This window comes from Myotis nattereri (genome assembly GCF_964212035.1).
Source record: "Myotis nattereri genome assembly, chromosome: 3".
In the NCBI taxonomy this organism is placed as follows: domain Eukaryota; kingdom Metazoa; phylum Chordata; class Mammalia; order Chiroptera; family Vespertilionidae; genus Myotis; species Myotis nattereri.
This window is the reverse complement of record NC_138077.1, coordinates 192,922,504-192,937,213: the sequence shown is the minus strand read 5'-3', so window position 1 is coordinate 192,937,213 and position 14,710 is coordinate 192,922,504. Positions and strand designations below refer to the sequence as shown.

At 51.2% G+C, this 14,710-nt stretch overlaps 2 protein-coding genes across 2 annotated transcripts in view; both read left to right on the top strand.

The window, feature by feature from the left end:
- Positions 1-3,888, top strand: part of THRAP3 (thyroid hormone receptor associated protein 3) — a 54,141-nt gene extending 50,253 nt beyond the window's left edge. The window contains exons 11-12 of the mRNA XM_081086255.1: positions 422-565; positions 2,363-3,888. Coding sequence (XP_080942381.1) covers positions 422-565; positions 2,363-2,584 — 366 coding nt within the window. The 3' untranslated portion in view covers positions 2,585-3,888. The remainder of the gene's footprint in view (positions 1-421; positions 566-2,362) is intronic.
- Positions 3,889-4,161: 273 nt separating this feature from the next.
- SH3D21 (SH3 domain containing 21) lies at positions 4,162-14,198 on the top strand (the record flags this gene model as incomplete). Its single annotated transcript, XM_081086086.1, has 18 exons — positions 4,162-4,186; positions 5,105-5,224; positions 5,364-5,521; positions 5,608-5,671; positions 5,888-6,006; positions 6,243-6,333; positions 6,512-6,567; positions 6,668-6,713; positions 6,866-6,966; positions 7,085-7,171; positions 7,355-7,397; positions 11,552-11,599; positions 12,452-12,545; positions 12,623-12,666; positions 12,756-12,850; positions 12,978-13,663; positions 13,760-13,823; positions 13,904-14,198. 18 exons carry the CDS (start codon positions 4,162-4,164, stop codon positions 13,985-13,987), a joined length of 2,025 nt encoding a protein of 674 aa, XP_080942212.1. The 3' UTR covers positions 13,988-14,198.
- Between the last annotated feature and the right edge of the window lie 512 nt (positions 14,199-14,710).

The following is a 14,710-nucleotide window of genomic DNA, read 5'->3' as shown; positions in this document are numbered from 1 at the left end:
TCCCACCAATTCTAATTATGTGATTATCAGAATGCCAGTTTGGTTGCCCTTAATATAAGTAATCCAGTCTACAGACCTCAGAATCTGTGGTTCCCCATTACCTAGGCTTTCCACTTGTAGTTATTTTACTAATCGTAATCGCTGAGCTAGACACCAGAAAGCCTCTTAGGACTTCTAGTCTCAGAACTTTCCAACTTATCTTGACTCTTGCTGTGCCTGGAGGCCCTGGTGCCATGTTGTCCTCTGTCTAGGCTATAGACCTTAGGTAAACAGGAAAGGATTAACTAGAAACCAGTAGACCTGCATATTGACTGCAGGACAACTATTCTGTGCCAGAAATGTGCTTGAACAGAATGCAGGGCATTGTTTTTCTCCATCCCTGACATGGTCCTATGTTCCTTTTCCCCTCTTTATGCCACAGCAATTTCGAGCCAGAGGTAGGGGCTGGGGCAGAGGCAACTACTCTGGCAACAACAACAATAGCAGCAACAATGATTTTCAAAAGAGAAGCCGAGAAGAGGAGTGGGACCCCGAGTACACGCCCAAGAGCAAGAAGTATTACCTGGTATGTGTCGGGATAACCAGGAAGGGCCGGGGCCTTTGGCACACATAGTAGCTGATACCAACTTTGGTTGGTATGTTCGGTCTGTTCAGAACTGATTGAATATGTGAGGAGGCATCTTGCACTGGGGGGATGTGTCGAGGGGCAGTAGAGTGCTGGCACGATGAGTATTCTCTAAGAGGCAGCCCTAGCCTCTCAAGGGTTTATCACCTGAGATATATATGGATTCTAGGATAAACAAGAAGGGTTGCTCTTCCCTTTTTAGTTTGTGACTTGTTTTATTGCTCACCCACCCCCGTCTCGGCCTCCTTTCAGTCTCTACTCAGGGATAGAGCTGTAACCCTTCCTTTAAGCCACAGTTCCACTCTGTCACTTGCTGGTGCAAGATGGACAGGAAGACACTTGCTCAGAATCTCTGTCTCCAAAATGAAATGCCACTGGGGCTTCTCTCATCTAGGCTGTTGGTCAGTGTCAGGTACCAGGCACCTTCTGCACCTCGCTCCCCTCCCTCAGGTTAGGGCTCTTCTAGGCTGAAATTCCTGGCTAGTGAGTGAACTCTCTTGGCCTTGCTATGTCAATAGCAGGCTTAGATCAAAGCAAAGAGATGTGCCTCTGAGTGTTGTGATCAAGGTAAACCTGGAGCTGAGTCTCCATCGTCTAGGAGAAGGGCTGGCATGGGTCTGAGTTGTCATTTGCACAACTAGGAAACAGGCTGTTGTGTAGATGGCTCTGCACAGCCACCTTCCCTTTTCTGGGGCTGCTGGGAGCTGCTTTGAGACTCCTCGAGGACCCTTGAGTCTGTATTTAGGGAAATGTTGACTGGGCCCAGGATAGGTCCTGGAGTGGGATTGCTATAGTGGGAGCCCTTTTTCCTGCCCCTATATGCCACCTAAGGGAGCATCACCCACCTGATGCATTTAACCGAGTAAACAAGCAACCCTGGTAGGAAGCAGCTGGCCCTTTCACTGGCTGACCCCCAGGAGCCTACCCATATTGCATGGGTGGGTGGTTCAGACTCTTTGAAGCCATGGGGCTGATGACTTAGCAGCGACTCCTACTTTTCAAAATTCTCATTCATTCTTTCATTGGATGCCTCCTCTCTGGTGAAATGGTCAGAGCAGGATTGTTTGAGATGTAGGTTGTGTTTTTCCTACTCTGCCACACGGCCTCCTTAAGTAAAACTAAAGATGGAAGATACAAGACAGGAAACTGGGTTCTGGTCCTAACTTGGCCACTAAGTCTGAGACCATGAGCAACTCATTGACTCTTGGTCTTGCTGTCTGTTCTTGGCTGAGGGTGGGGTGGGAAGAACTGCAGCGTAGCTATGTGTATTTGAGTGCTGCTTCTTCTGTTAGCTGCCTGACAACCCAGATCAGACACAGTTTAATATTTTGGTGTGATTGGCATTTTCAAACCCATCCTTTGAGGTGGTGTACTAAATAAATAATGAGTTAAAGTTCCTAAGCCTGTTTACTCATTTGCATAGTGGAGGGTGATAATGATAGGGTAGATATAAGGATTAAATGAGATAATGCATGTACAGGTCTTTCCGTGCTCAGTGAAGATTTTATCATCATTATTATTATAATGCCCAAGCTACTGCCTTAGCATTCCCAATGTACCCAACTGAATATTCTGTTGGAGCTGAACAGTAGTGTCTTTGGAGTGGGGAATAGGGAGGAGGACAGAAAAGGGGGTCTGGACATAGGTTTGAGGAAGTCACATTTGGGGGTAGGTACAGACAAGAGGGTTCTGGCTACTTTTAACTCTGGCATTGATGGCAGTTTCCTTTCCTTTTAGCATGACGACCGTGAAGGCGAAGGCAGTGAGAAGTGGGGAGGTCGGGGCCGGGGCCGAGGAGCCTTTCCCCGAGGTCGAGGCAGGTTCATGTTCCGGAAATCCAGCACCAGCCCCAAATGGGCCCATGACAAGTTCAGCGGGGAAGAAGGGGAGATTGAAGACGACGAGAGTGGGACAGAGAACCGAGAAGAGAAGGACAATTTACAGCCCACCACTGAGTAGGGGCCATTCTGATGGGAGCTCCTACCCAGGGGGACAGGCGCTAGGAAATGGCTGGTGAAGAACTAAACAGAAGAGCCCCAAGAAGATTCTGAAAATCCCCCCACCAGCCATGCAGAATGCTACTGTAGCCAAAAGCATCCCTGGCGCAGTGTCCCACTGGACGGAGGCGGCTGGCCATGGAGCCTGGGGTCAGGCCCAGTTTTTGAGCAGAACACAGCACATTGGGCTTTAGCTGTGTTTCTCATTTGTTGTTGGTGTGTGGGGTGGGGACTGGGGCAGGGAGGGGAGAGCGATACTTGGATTTTGGTTTGTTCCCTATTAGAAACCAGTTTTGTTCTTAATTTCGTTTCATTTGGAGCTAAGAGGACTAATTTGATGATTTTTAATTTCTTTTCCTGGTTTTTAAAGCCCTCTTTTTTTAGGCATATATAGTAACATTAGCAGAAAGATTTAATTTGGACAACTTTGATTCTGATTCTTAAAAGAGAAAACAAAGCATGTGAATAAACATTGAAGTGTTCATCTCAGTTTGGGACCAACTGCTTGGATCTTTGTAAAAATTGGTTTTGTATGTAGAGGAGGAGTTCAAGGCTTTTCTGACCACCTTGTGTTCCCCTTTTCTGCGTAGCCATGTATCACATGGTATTGCTCCTAACCACACCCCACGTGCCCCCTCCCCCAATATTTTCTGATTTCTGGGCTGGGCTTCCCATTCTCCACCAGCAGCTCCGGTGTCCCAGTTTTCTAGCCCTGCTGATCTCAGCAACAGTGATGGGAACGGTGACGGTTTCTGGTCTGTTTTCTAAGAAACTTCTGAATTCTATTATCTTTACAAATATAAGATGAGAAAATAATTTTTTCAATATTTTTTATTAATCTTTTTATAAAATGAAAAGAAACTCCTATGATTGATTAAGGAAGGTGGTTATGGCTGGGTGGTTTGTGGGGTTCTCTTTTTTTTTTTTTCCTTTTTAACCTTAAGCTTTAAGTTGAAACATTCTCAGATGTTTGGGGGGGAAAACATCCTCTTAAAATGGGTCCTTGTGCTTGCCTTCTGGGGAGGCGGTCCTGAGCAGGTGAATCATATGGCACTTATGCATATGGTATATGCGGACTGCACCCACCTCTCCACCTCCCCCCCCCCCCCCAACCTTAGCCTCTTGGGTTGTTGTGCTACTTTTACCCTTACTTTGCTACATTTCTATAGTTAAGTTGGTTTTACTTGATTCATGTTTAAGGGGAAACCCCCCTTAAAGATTTGTTTCAACTCCTCCTACAAATAAAAATAAATAAATGAAGTGGCAGATGTAAATGGACTCTGGTCATTGTCGCGCTGTGTGTGTGTGTGTACACGCATGTGGGGGCGGGTATCTCCCATAGCAGCGACAGGGAACCTGGAAGATAAAATGTCTTTGGGGGCTCAACTCAAACTGTAGCCCAGCCTGATCTTCACCAGCCTCACCCTCACTTGTCCTGGGGAGGAGCTTATGCCTGCATTCTCCTCCCAGTGGTTTTACTTTACCCTGTGTGTCGGACACCCCAGGAGAACCAGGTGCTTTCACTGTGGTGTGTCATGCATGAGCAAGGACTTTGGCTTCCAAGGTAGTGGGGCGGTGCCGAGGGGTGTGGATAACAGACGCGGCCTTGTGTTTTCCATTGAGCAGCAAGCTTACCTGAAAGCGCCGGGCTGGCGGGGCTCAGTGCTTGAGCGTGGACCTATGAACCAGGTGGTCATGGTTCGATTCCCAGTCAGGGCACATGCGGGGCTTGTGGGCTCGATCCCCAGTGGGGGGTGTGCAGGAGGCAGCCAGTCCATGATTCTGTCATCATTGATTCTATCCCTCCCTTCCTCTCTGAAAAAAATAAAAATACATTAAAAAAAATACCTGAAAGTGAGCCTAGCCCACATGGGATGGGCACTAGGTGGACCCTACCTTTCAGCCCTTGCCAGCTCTGGGCTGGCTGTAGCCAGCAGAGGCACTGAAAGGAGAATCTGAAGGTGTTTTCTGAAACCAAAGGAAGAGTCTGCGCTCTTCCTCCTCTGCACTAGCCGGGTGCCCGGAGGGTTATCCGCCTCCCAGGGAAAGCAGAGTACACCCGCAGTAGCTTTGTGGGCACCAGAACAACCACCCCTTCCACTCACCTCCTGCCAAGGAGCGGTTCCTACCTGCAGGGGGGACCCCACCCAGGTATGTGCCTCTCCCCACCTTTCCCCCTGCAGCTAAAGGCTTGCCAGCAGGGAGAGGATAGGCCAGGAAGGCTCTGCCAAAGGTGGGTGGGAGCCTCAGGGCTAAGGTTTGGAGGACCGGAGGCAGCTGGACTGAAAATTCAGGTGAGAGCAGGTGGGGGAGCTGTGACCTGGGAGCTGTAACCTCAGCGCTGGCCGGAGACCTTGGATTCCTCACCCCTGGGCTGGGGGCCGAACCTGCTGAGCCAGGCCGCCCCCTCTCCCACACCCACTCTCAGCACCTGGAGCGGGACCTATCCTATCCGCTTGTGTCTCCGCCTCCTTGGATTCAGTCTCAGAGCTCGTCCCAGCCTACCCAGCCCAGTACTCGGCTGCCCGCGGGATCGCTCTGTCCTCCCTGCCCGGCTCTGGAGGGCGTCGCAGAAGCGATGGGTATGTGCGGGAGGTTTGGGGTGGGTCCTCTACACAACCGTGTGGAAATGGCAACAAAAACCTCCACCACCACCCCGCTCTCCCCAACACGAAGCCCGGACTTGCGCCATGGCCAGGCGGCCTTGACTGGGCCCTTCTGAGCCGCGCTTCCGCCCGCAGAGGTGCTGGTCCTGGCCGGATACCGTGCGCAGAAGGAGGGTGAGCTGAGTCTGGCGCCTGGGGACGTGGTCCGACAGGTGTGCAAGGGACCCGCACGGGGCTGGCTGCGCGGAGAGCTGGGGGGCCACTGTGGCTCCTTCCCGGAGCGCCTGGTGCAGGTGAGTCCCGGAGGTCTGCTTGGCGGGGCGTCTCAGCCCTCACCCTCGGGAGCTGACAGCCCCCTCTCCCGGGCCCTCATTTCCAGGAAATCCCGGAGACTCTGCGCGGCGCGGGAGAGGCGCCGAGACCACGCTGTGCGCGCAGCCGAGGTAAGCCCGACGGGCTGGAGCGCGGAGCCATCGCTGTTCGGCCAGCCCACTCTTGCCCTGCGGGCGTCTCTGTGGGCGGAGCTGCTCGGCCGCTCTGTGGCCTGTGATTGGTTCTCAAGCACAATGCTCCGCCCTAAGTGGGCGGGGCTACGCACCTCCCCCAGCTCGGCGGACTGGGGCACCTGCCTCAGCGTTCTCACTCACTTCCCATCCCAGGCCGCCCTGCCAACTCGCGGAGCTCCCCAAAATGGTGCAAAGTGAACTTCAGCTACAGCCCGGAGCAGGCAGACGAGTTGAAGTTGCAAGCTGGGGAGGTTGTGGAAGTGATAAAGGAGGTGAGAGGAGAAGGTGATGAGAGGCTGTGAGGGAGGTGATGGAGGACACCCACGGGTGAGGGGAGGTGGGTGAAGTGATGGTGTGGGTGATGGGAATGGTGAGGGGCGCAGAGATGGGAAAGTGAGGCAGCAAGGATGGAGGGGGTCATCGGACAGAATCGGGCAGAACCAGGAGTGTATGATTTCTAGACTCTTGGGGGCAGAACCAGAACCCCCTGTGTCCTCCCTCTCCCCAGATTGAGGACGGCTGGTGGCTGGGAAAGAAGAATGGGCAGCTGGGAGCCTTTCCATCCAATTTTGTGGAGTTGCTGGACAGTGGGCCCCCCGGTGAGACCGGACCCTGTGACCCCGTGAAACCCTGTGACCAGACTGCAGTCTCCAATGACCCTCCCAGTGGCTGAAGCCTGTGACCCACACATCTTGACCTTGTGACCCCTTTGACCTCTTCTATGACCTAACCTATGAATTAACACACACACCCTCTAACCTCCCTTTCCTTCACCAGGCCTTGATAACCCAGGCATGCCTTCACTCAGCCTTGATCCCCAGCAACCTCCCAAGGTAAATTGGGCGGAGTGGGTAAAGAGGTGGGGCATTGGCACGGGTTGGGGAGGAGGGATTGGAGGTTCAGCTTGTTCCTCCCTCTCCCTGCCCCCACTAGATGAGCAGCCTGACCTGTGACAACCCTCCAGACTACCTGCGGACAGGTGAGCACCCAGCCAAAGAATCCCTTGGGTAGCCCTTCCCAAAGCCGCTTTCACTTCCAGAAGTGAGGATCCAGCTAGGGCCTAGCTGGAGGAGGGATCTGAAGACTGATTTGGGGAGGGGATTTGGCTTCAGAGGACTGACCTCCCCCCAGTCTTCTACCCTGAGACCTACAGGGTCCTGTTTGACTACCAGCCGGAGGCCCCAGATGAGTTGGCACTGAGGAAGGGGGACGAGGTGAAGGTACTGAGGAAGGTATGAAAGGCACAGGCAGGGGAGGGTGTAGGGAAGGGCGTGCTGAGAAGGGATGGGGCCTGGGGAGGAAGGAGCTTGGGGACCGGGCACACCTCTCCCCAGCATCTTTCTCTCCCAGACCACAGAGGATGAGGGCTGGTGGGAAGGAGAGTCTCAAGGCAGAAGAGGAGTTTTCCCAGACAACTTTGTGATCCCACCACCCCCAGTGAGTACAGAGCTAGACACTCAGGTGTGTGCATATGGAGGGAGACGGGACGGACAGGCTACTCTGGACAAAGTCGGGGGTCATGGTGCTCACTGAACACAGCTGGAAGGTCACCCCTAAATGAGGGTGGACCTAGAAATGTGGGGGCTTCTCTTCAGATTCTGATACATCTTTTTTGCACAGATGAAGAAGCTGCTCCCACGAAAAGTGGTATTGCAAGATTCAGGTGGGTGCCCTGGAGGCCAGGGATTGGAGGGGCATTGTCTGGGAGACCCATCAGTCCATAAACACCCACAGCTCCCCAGAGGTCCAGTACACCCACGTAGGAGCTACATCCTGGTGGGTTAAGGATCTGATAGGAATGTATGTAGATCAATGTTTGTATGTATCAATATGTTCGTGTTTCTCTGTATGTCTTGAAAATGCAGCTATCAGTGTATTTAGATCTTTTTCATTGTTTAATAACATGCTATTTAACCTCCATGTGTTTGGATGTTTTTATTGTAGTTGATTTCTTTTTTTGTTAATCCTCGCCCCCCTCCCCCAATTGATTTTTAGAGAGAGTGGAAGAGAGAGGGAAAGACAGAGAGAAACATCGATGTTAGAGAAACACATCAATTGGTTGCCTCCTGCACAAGCCCTAACCAGGGCCTGGGCCGGGGAGGAGCCTGTAACCAAGGTATGTGCCCTTGACCGGAATCAAACCCAGGACCCTTAGGTCCATAGTCCGATGCCACTGAGCCAAACCAGCTAGGGCAACTGTAGTTGATTTCTAATTTCATTCCACTCTGATCTGAGAAGATGCTTGATAGGATTTCAATCTTCTTGAACTTGTAAGACTTGTTTTGTTGCCGAAACCGGTTTGGTTAAGTGGATAGAGCGTCGGCCTGCGGACTGAAAGGTCCCAGGTTCGATTCCGGTCAAGGACATGTATCTGGGTTGCGGGCATATCCCCAGTAGGAGATGTGCAGGAGGCAGCTGATCGATGGTTCTCTCTCATCGATGTTTCTAACTCTCTATCTCCCTTCCTCTCTGTAAAAAATCAATAAAATATATTTAAAAAAAAAAAAAAAGACTTGTTTTGTGTCCTAACATGTGGTCTATCTTTGTGAATGATCCATGTGCACTTGAGAAGAATGTATATTCTGCAACTTTGGGGTGAAATATTCTATAAATGTCAATTAAATCTATCTGATCCAGTGTATCCTTTAGAGTCACTGTTTCCTTGTTAAGTTTTTGTCTGGAAGATCTATCCAGTGAAGTCAGGGGGTATTAAAGTCCCCTACTATGACTGTATTGTTGTCGATCTCTCCGTTAAAATCCTCTAGAAGTTTTTTTTATATAGTTAAGGTGCTCCTAAATTGGGTGCATATATGTTTACCAGGGTTATATCCTCTTGTTGGATCGATCCCTTTAATATTATGTAGTGACCTTTGTCATCTCTTGTGATGGCCTTCATTTTGAAACCTATTTTGTCAAATATGAGTATTGCTACTCCAGCTTTTTTTTTTTTTCCATTTGCATGAATTTTTTTTTTCCCATCCCTTCATTCTCATCCTGTATGTGTCTTCTGTTCTGAGGTGGGTCTCTTGTAGATAGCTTATAGTTGGGTCATGTTTTTGTATTCATTCAGCTACCCTATGCTTTTTTTTTTTTTTAAATATATTTTATTGATTTTTTACAGACAGGAAGGGAGAGAGAGAGTTAGAAACATCAATGAGAGAGAAACATCGATCAGCTGCCTCCTGCACACTCCCTACTGAGGATGTGCCTGCAACCAAGGTACATGCCCTTGGCCGGAATCGAACCTGGGACCCTTCAGTCCGCAGGCCAACGCTCTATCTACTGAGCCAAACCAGTTTTGGCTACCCTATGCTTTTTGATTGGAACATTTAACCCATTTACATTTAGGGTCATTATTGATAGGTACTTATTTATTGCCATTTTAATTCTGTATGCCTAGATTTCTCTCTCTATTTCTTCTTCTCATTACAGCAGTCCCGTTAGCATTTTTATTTACTTGTATTTTAATTGACTTGAGAGAGAGAGAGAGAGAGAGAGAGAGAGAGAGGGAGAGAGAGAGGGAGAGAGAGAGAAACATTAACATTGATCTATTGCCTCCTGTATGCACCCTGACCAGTGATGGAACCTGCAACCTAGGTATGTGCCCTGACCAGGAATCAAATCTGCAACCTTTTGGTACATGGGATGACGCTCCAATCAACTGAGCCACCTGGCCAGGGTAACTTTTTACTTTTTTTTTTCTTTTCTTTAAAGCTCATGGCTTTCTTTCTTTCTTTTTTTTTTTAAATATATTTTATTGATTTTTTACAGAGAAGAAGAGAGAGGGATAGAGAGTTAGAAACATCGATGAGAGAGAAACATCGATCAGCTGCCTCCTGCACACCCCCCAGTAGGGATGTGCCCACAACCGAGGTACATGCCCTTGACTGGAATCGAACCTGGGACCCTTTAGTCCGCAGGCCGACGCTCTATCCACTGAGCCAAACCGGTTCGGCAACTTTTTACTTTTTTGATGGCGTCCTTTAATGCACAAAAATTTTAAATTTTGATCAAGTCCCATTTATTTATTTTTTTCCTTTGGTTGCTTATGGTTTTGGTATCATATCTATGAAACCAATGCCAAATCCAATGTTATACCTCAAATTGATTGAGTTCCCTTCAACCATGACAGTGAACCTTCCGATCCTCAATCTGCCCCACACTCAAAAGTCATTGTGGGCTGGGGAATGGGGAGGAGTCTGGCGGAGGGGAGGAGTAGGCAAGAACCCACCAAGCATAAATGCTTCTCAGATTATTTTAGCCTTTGGTCAATTTCCAGAGCACTGAAATAGTTGCTTTGTCATTTCTGTCCAGTTTTATAGCCGTGTGGGGCGCAAATTTGTCCACTAACTCAGCCATAGTCAAGCCCTGTTTCTATTATCCATTTTTTTAAAACATTGCTTTCAAGTTTTTTACTTCTTGTCTCACGATACTTCTAGTTTACTGATTTTCTCTCTAGCTTTTTGGCTATGTTTGATCTGTGTTTAATTTATACATTGCATCTTATTTCAGGAGTGCTGTTTTCACCTCCAGTAGTTTAGCTTTCTTTCTTTCTCTCTCTTTCTCTCTTTCTTTCTTTCTTTCTTTCTTTCTTTCTTTTTCTTTCTTTCTCTTCCTTTTCTCTTCCCCTCGCTTCGCTTCTCTTCTCTTCTCTTTTCTTTCTTTTCTTCCCCTCCTCACATCTGTCTTTTTATTCCTGACAGCCCTTGGGTGCAGGCCCATCCTTTATTTCTTCAAATATGTTGTACAGGGCTGTGCTGTATTTTCCACCTGGCATTCCAGGTGTGTTGTTTGTTGTGTCTGCCGACTCTGCTCTCACTGGCCTGTCTTCTCACATTTTATGATCGTCGTGTGGGAGCGCGTGACTTGATCTCGGTGTGTGGGAGTCTTGCACGCCTTGGTTGGGAAAGACTTCTTTCAGAGGGGACTGCCTGCTACTTCTGGCCCCAATTTCTCCCTTTCTGTGCCCCTCTCCTACCTCTTTTAAGTCCAACAGTGCCCCCAAATTGTATCCTAAGCAGGATATAATAGCAATTATATCTGGTGGGAGAGCCCCACAGGGCGCCTCATCAGTCATTCCACAGGAAGCAGAAAAGTCAAAGTTACCATTTTAACGGAAGGAGACTTGACTTGGGATGGTGAGCACACCACATGATATACAGATGATGTATTATAGCATTGGACACCTGAAACCTATATGACATTATTAACCAGTGTCACCCCGATTTCTAAAAAAACACATTTTTACCCAGGCATATGCCCTTGATCGGAATTGAACCCTTCAGTCCACAGGCCAATGCTCTGTCCACTGAGCCAAACCAGCCAGGGCTAAAAAAACCCACATTTTTATGAGCTTTGACTGTATGCCAAACACTCTTCTAGTAATTCATATGGGTCAAGTCCTTCAAACTTCACAACAGCCCTACAAGATGTGTACTGTGGTCATCCTGTTTTATGGATGAGGACATTGGGCCACAGGTTAACTTACCTCCCCAAGTTTTCTCATAACTGGCGAGTCATGGAGCAAGAATTCAAGGACCCATGCTCTTGCCTATTGCAACATGGCATCTGGGGATTTGTGCATGTGTCTGTGTGATACAGCACGCGTGGGTAAAACTCCAGGTGGCTGCCTGTGTGTCCGTGGATGTCAGTACCAATGTGTGTGATGGCCTTCAGGTGTCCACTCTGATGTCACCTTAGTGTGGCCTTTTCTGACCACCCCATTTAAAATTATTCTTATCCTTCCTCAATCATATGTCCTACTCTCTGACACACTGCCTGTTTCACTTCTCTTGTTTATGTCTGCTTCCCCAGTAGAACATGAGCTCACTCAGACTGCTGGGGGAAGAACATACCAGAGGCAGGGTGAGTACAGCCAAAGCCCAGGTTGGAGGCCATGGCAACAGTCCGGGTGAAGATGGTGGTGACTTGACCAGGAGTGCTCAGGGGCCGAGATAGTGAAGAGAGGTGGATGTAGGGCGTGTTTTAAAGATAGAGCAGACGGGGTTTACTGAAGGGCTGGATGTGTGCAGCATAAAGGTATAAAAGAGGTCAAGGACCACTCCTCACTTTGTGGTATGAGCAAGTGGGCGATTGGGTGAGACGGGGAACCCTGGGAAAGGGGCAGATTCAGGGAACAGGGAGGTTGGGAAGCAAGAGACAGGTTTTGAACATGTTGCGTGTGTGATGCCAGTTAGCTCTCCAAGTGCAAATAATGGGAGGACAGTCGGATCTGAGTGTGGGGCTCAGGGAAGAGAGAGGAACTAGAAGTGGATACGTTGGAGTCCTTGGCTTATTGCTGGTAATTAAGCCCGCGAGACTGGGTGGGATTTCTTAGGGAGTAAATGAGCTGGAAAGACAACGAAGTTTCAGGGAGGGTGAACTGGAAGGTCTTGCCATGGTCCAGGACAGAAATGAAGTCTGAACCAGTCATGACACTAAGCAGGGACAGGTCTTAGAAAAGCATGGATTGAAGAACTGGCAGTATTTGGAGCCACCTCCCCCAGGAAGCCTTCCCTGACCGCTCTTTGGGGTGCTCCCACAGTTCCCTATGCCCCTGTGGCATGAAGGTGTCAGCTTCCCCAGAGCTCCCAAGAGGTGGAGTCACACGATTCACCTCCTGTCCCTAATCCCTGTGCACAGCACCGGGCAGGGCCAGGGCCTCCCAGGTGGATGGATAAGTGAGAACAAATGCTGCACTTACCTCTTCCCTCCCAGCTCCTGTTAAGGAATCAAAAAAGATGATGCCCAAAACAACCCTCCCTGCAGTCAAGAAGCTGATGACAGCCCACACCGGGCCCAGCAAAGCCAAGTAGGAGCAGGGCGGGGCTGGGGAAGGATGAGGGTGCGTAGGAAATGCTGTGCCTTTCTGATGGGGCTATGTTGCAGGCCACCTGGTGGAGACGGTCAGAAGCGCCCCTCCAGAGACTCGGGTAAGCCTGGCTCCTCTCTCAGTTGGGTGAGGACTGGGTGACCGATGGGGAGAGACTCAGCCCGGGCCCCTGACATGCTGCTCTCACAGGCTCCAGTGGCAGCCTCTTGGCTGGGGGTCCCGGCCACACTGGCAGAAAGCGATCCAGAACCCAGGCTACCCGGCAGCGACCTGCAAACACTCAGGTGAGAGGCCCGCAACATGGCCGGGTGGGAGACTGGGCAGTCTGCTTCCCAGGGGCATGGCGTGTGCGGGTGAAGGATCCCAGGCCGAGGAGAGCCCTCAGCTGAGACCTCGTCCCCATCACCACAGGAGGAAGAGCAGAAAAGCCGAGCAAAGGCCCCTCCTGCGAATAAAACCGCTACTCCGGGCAAGACACTCACCCCAAAGAAGACGCTGCCTCCGCGCAAGGCCCGCATTCCAGAAGGGGTCTTTTCTGCGGATGAGGCCCCTCTAGGTGTCGAACTTGCAGATGAAGCCCTTTACTCAAAGATGGCCTCTTCTGGGGACGAGGCCTCCACCCTAGAAAAGGCCTTGACCTTCGATCAGACGCTCTCTGAAGAGACCTCTTCCGGGGACAACACTCAGGTGCATCCCTCTCCGGAGGCAGCCCCGTCCGAGTCCAAGAGCATGTCTGCCTCGGCCCATAAGCCAGAGGAACACCCCCCTGATGAGAGGGACAGCTCTGACCTCGCTACGTCAGGGTCCCTTGAGAATGTGGTCCAACTCTGGGCAGATCCCACTGCCCTCCAGGAGAAGACGCCTGCGGAGGATGAAACGACCCCCAAAGAGGAGGCAGCCCACAAAAAGGTAGCCCCTGCTCAAAAGAATCCACCTCCCATCAAGCCGACTCCAGGCCCTCAAGGAACTCCCACCCTTCATTCACTGGTCCCACAAAATCCCACCCTCAGCAAAAATGACAATGAGGAGGTGAGGAAGCTACAGGAGGAGGTGGAGTCTTTAAGGAAGGCCCTGGAGCTGATGGGGGAGCAGCTGGAGTAAGTCGGGGAGGGTTAGGAGGGGGTGGGTTAGGAGAGGGGGGGAAGGAGAAGGGCAGGGCTGAGCCACCCTTCCCCTCATTCTCTTGTCTGCAGAAGTAAGCTAATGGACATCTGGGAGGAACTGAAGAGGGAGAGGGAGAGGCGCCGGCTGCTGGAGGTGGGTGCTGTGCGAATCCCTGAATCCCGGCAGGAAGGGGGCTGGTGGCAGACCCTCCCCTGACGCCGTCTCCCCACCAGGTTCAGATGAACCTGAGGATCAAGGATTCCCTGACCCCAAGCTCCAGCCCCACGCAGCAGCAGACGCAGACGCAGACGCAGTAAGGTGGAGCCTGGAGGGAAGGCTGCCTCCGCGCACCGACGTCCTCGCACACAACGTTGGGAAAGCCAAGAAAGTAAACTTTGCTGTGTACCTCACCGCCCGCCTGGTCCTTGCGGGGGCGGGGCCTTCGCGGCGGGCGGGGCTGGTGCTCTGCATTCCTGGCAGTCTCTTCCTGGCACATCTGGCCAACATGTGGCTCTCATTACTGTTCCCAAGGCCTGTGCACGGCTATTTTTACCCACCGGATGGCGGGCGGGGGGGTGGGGGGGTGGGTGGGCGTCTCCTTCGGACGCCAGCGAGCAGGAGGGGCCCGGGCCCAGGCGGGGTCAGGCTTTGCCTGCGGCCGGATTCCGGAATCCAGCTGTGCGCCAGCAGCCCTGCTTTGCAACCCCAGACTCCTCCCAGTTGGCCCCACTGTCCCTTCAGGACTCACAGAAACGCGCCTCAGCTCGGGCACACGTGGTTACACTGGGGCACCTTGGCGTCAAGGTCGGGCTCCCGAGGCCTGGCGTTGGGTGATGGCAGTGATGTGTGAACCCTGGGCACTTGTCGGGACGGGGTGACGTGTGCCCAGGAGCGTGCGAGTAAGGAGTGCATTTGAGTAAGGAATTCGAGTGGTACTCGTTCTGTGTGAGACAAGTGTGCTGAGGACGGAGTGAGGGGGAGGTCAGCCTGGTAAAGGAGTCCAGTGGCTCTCAGCCCTGGGGCCCCTGCAGGACGGGCGC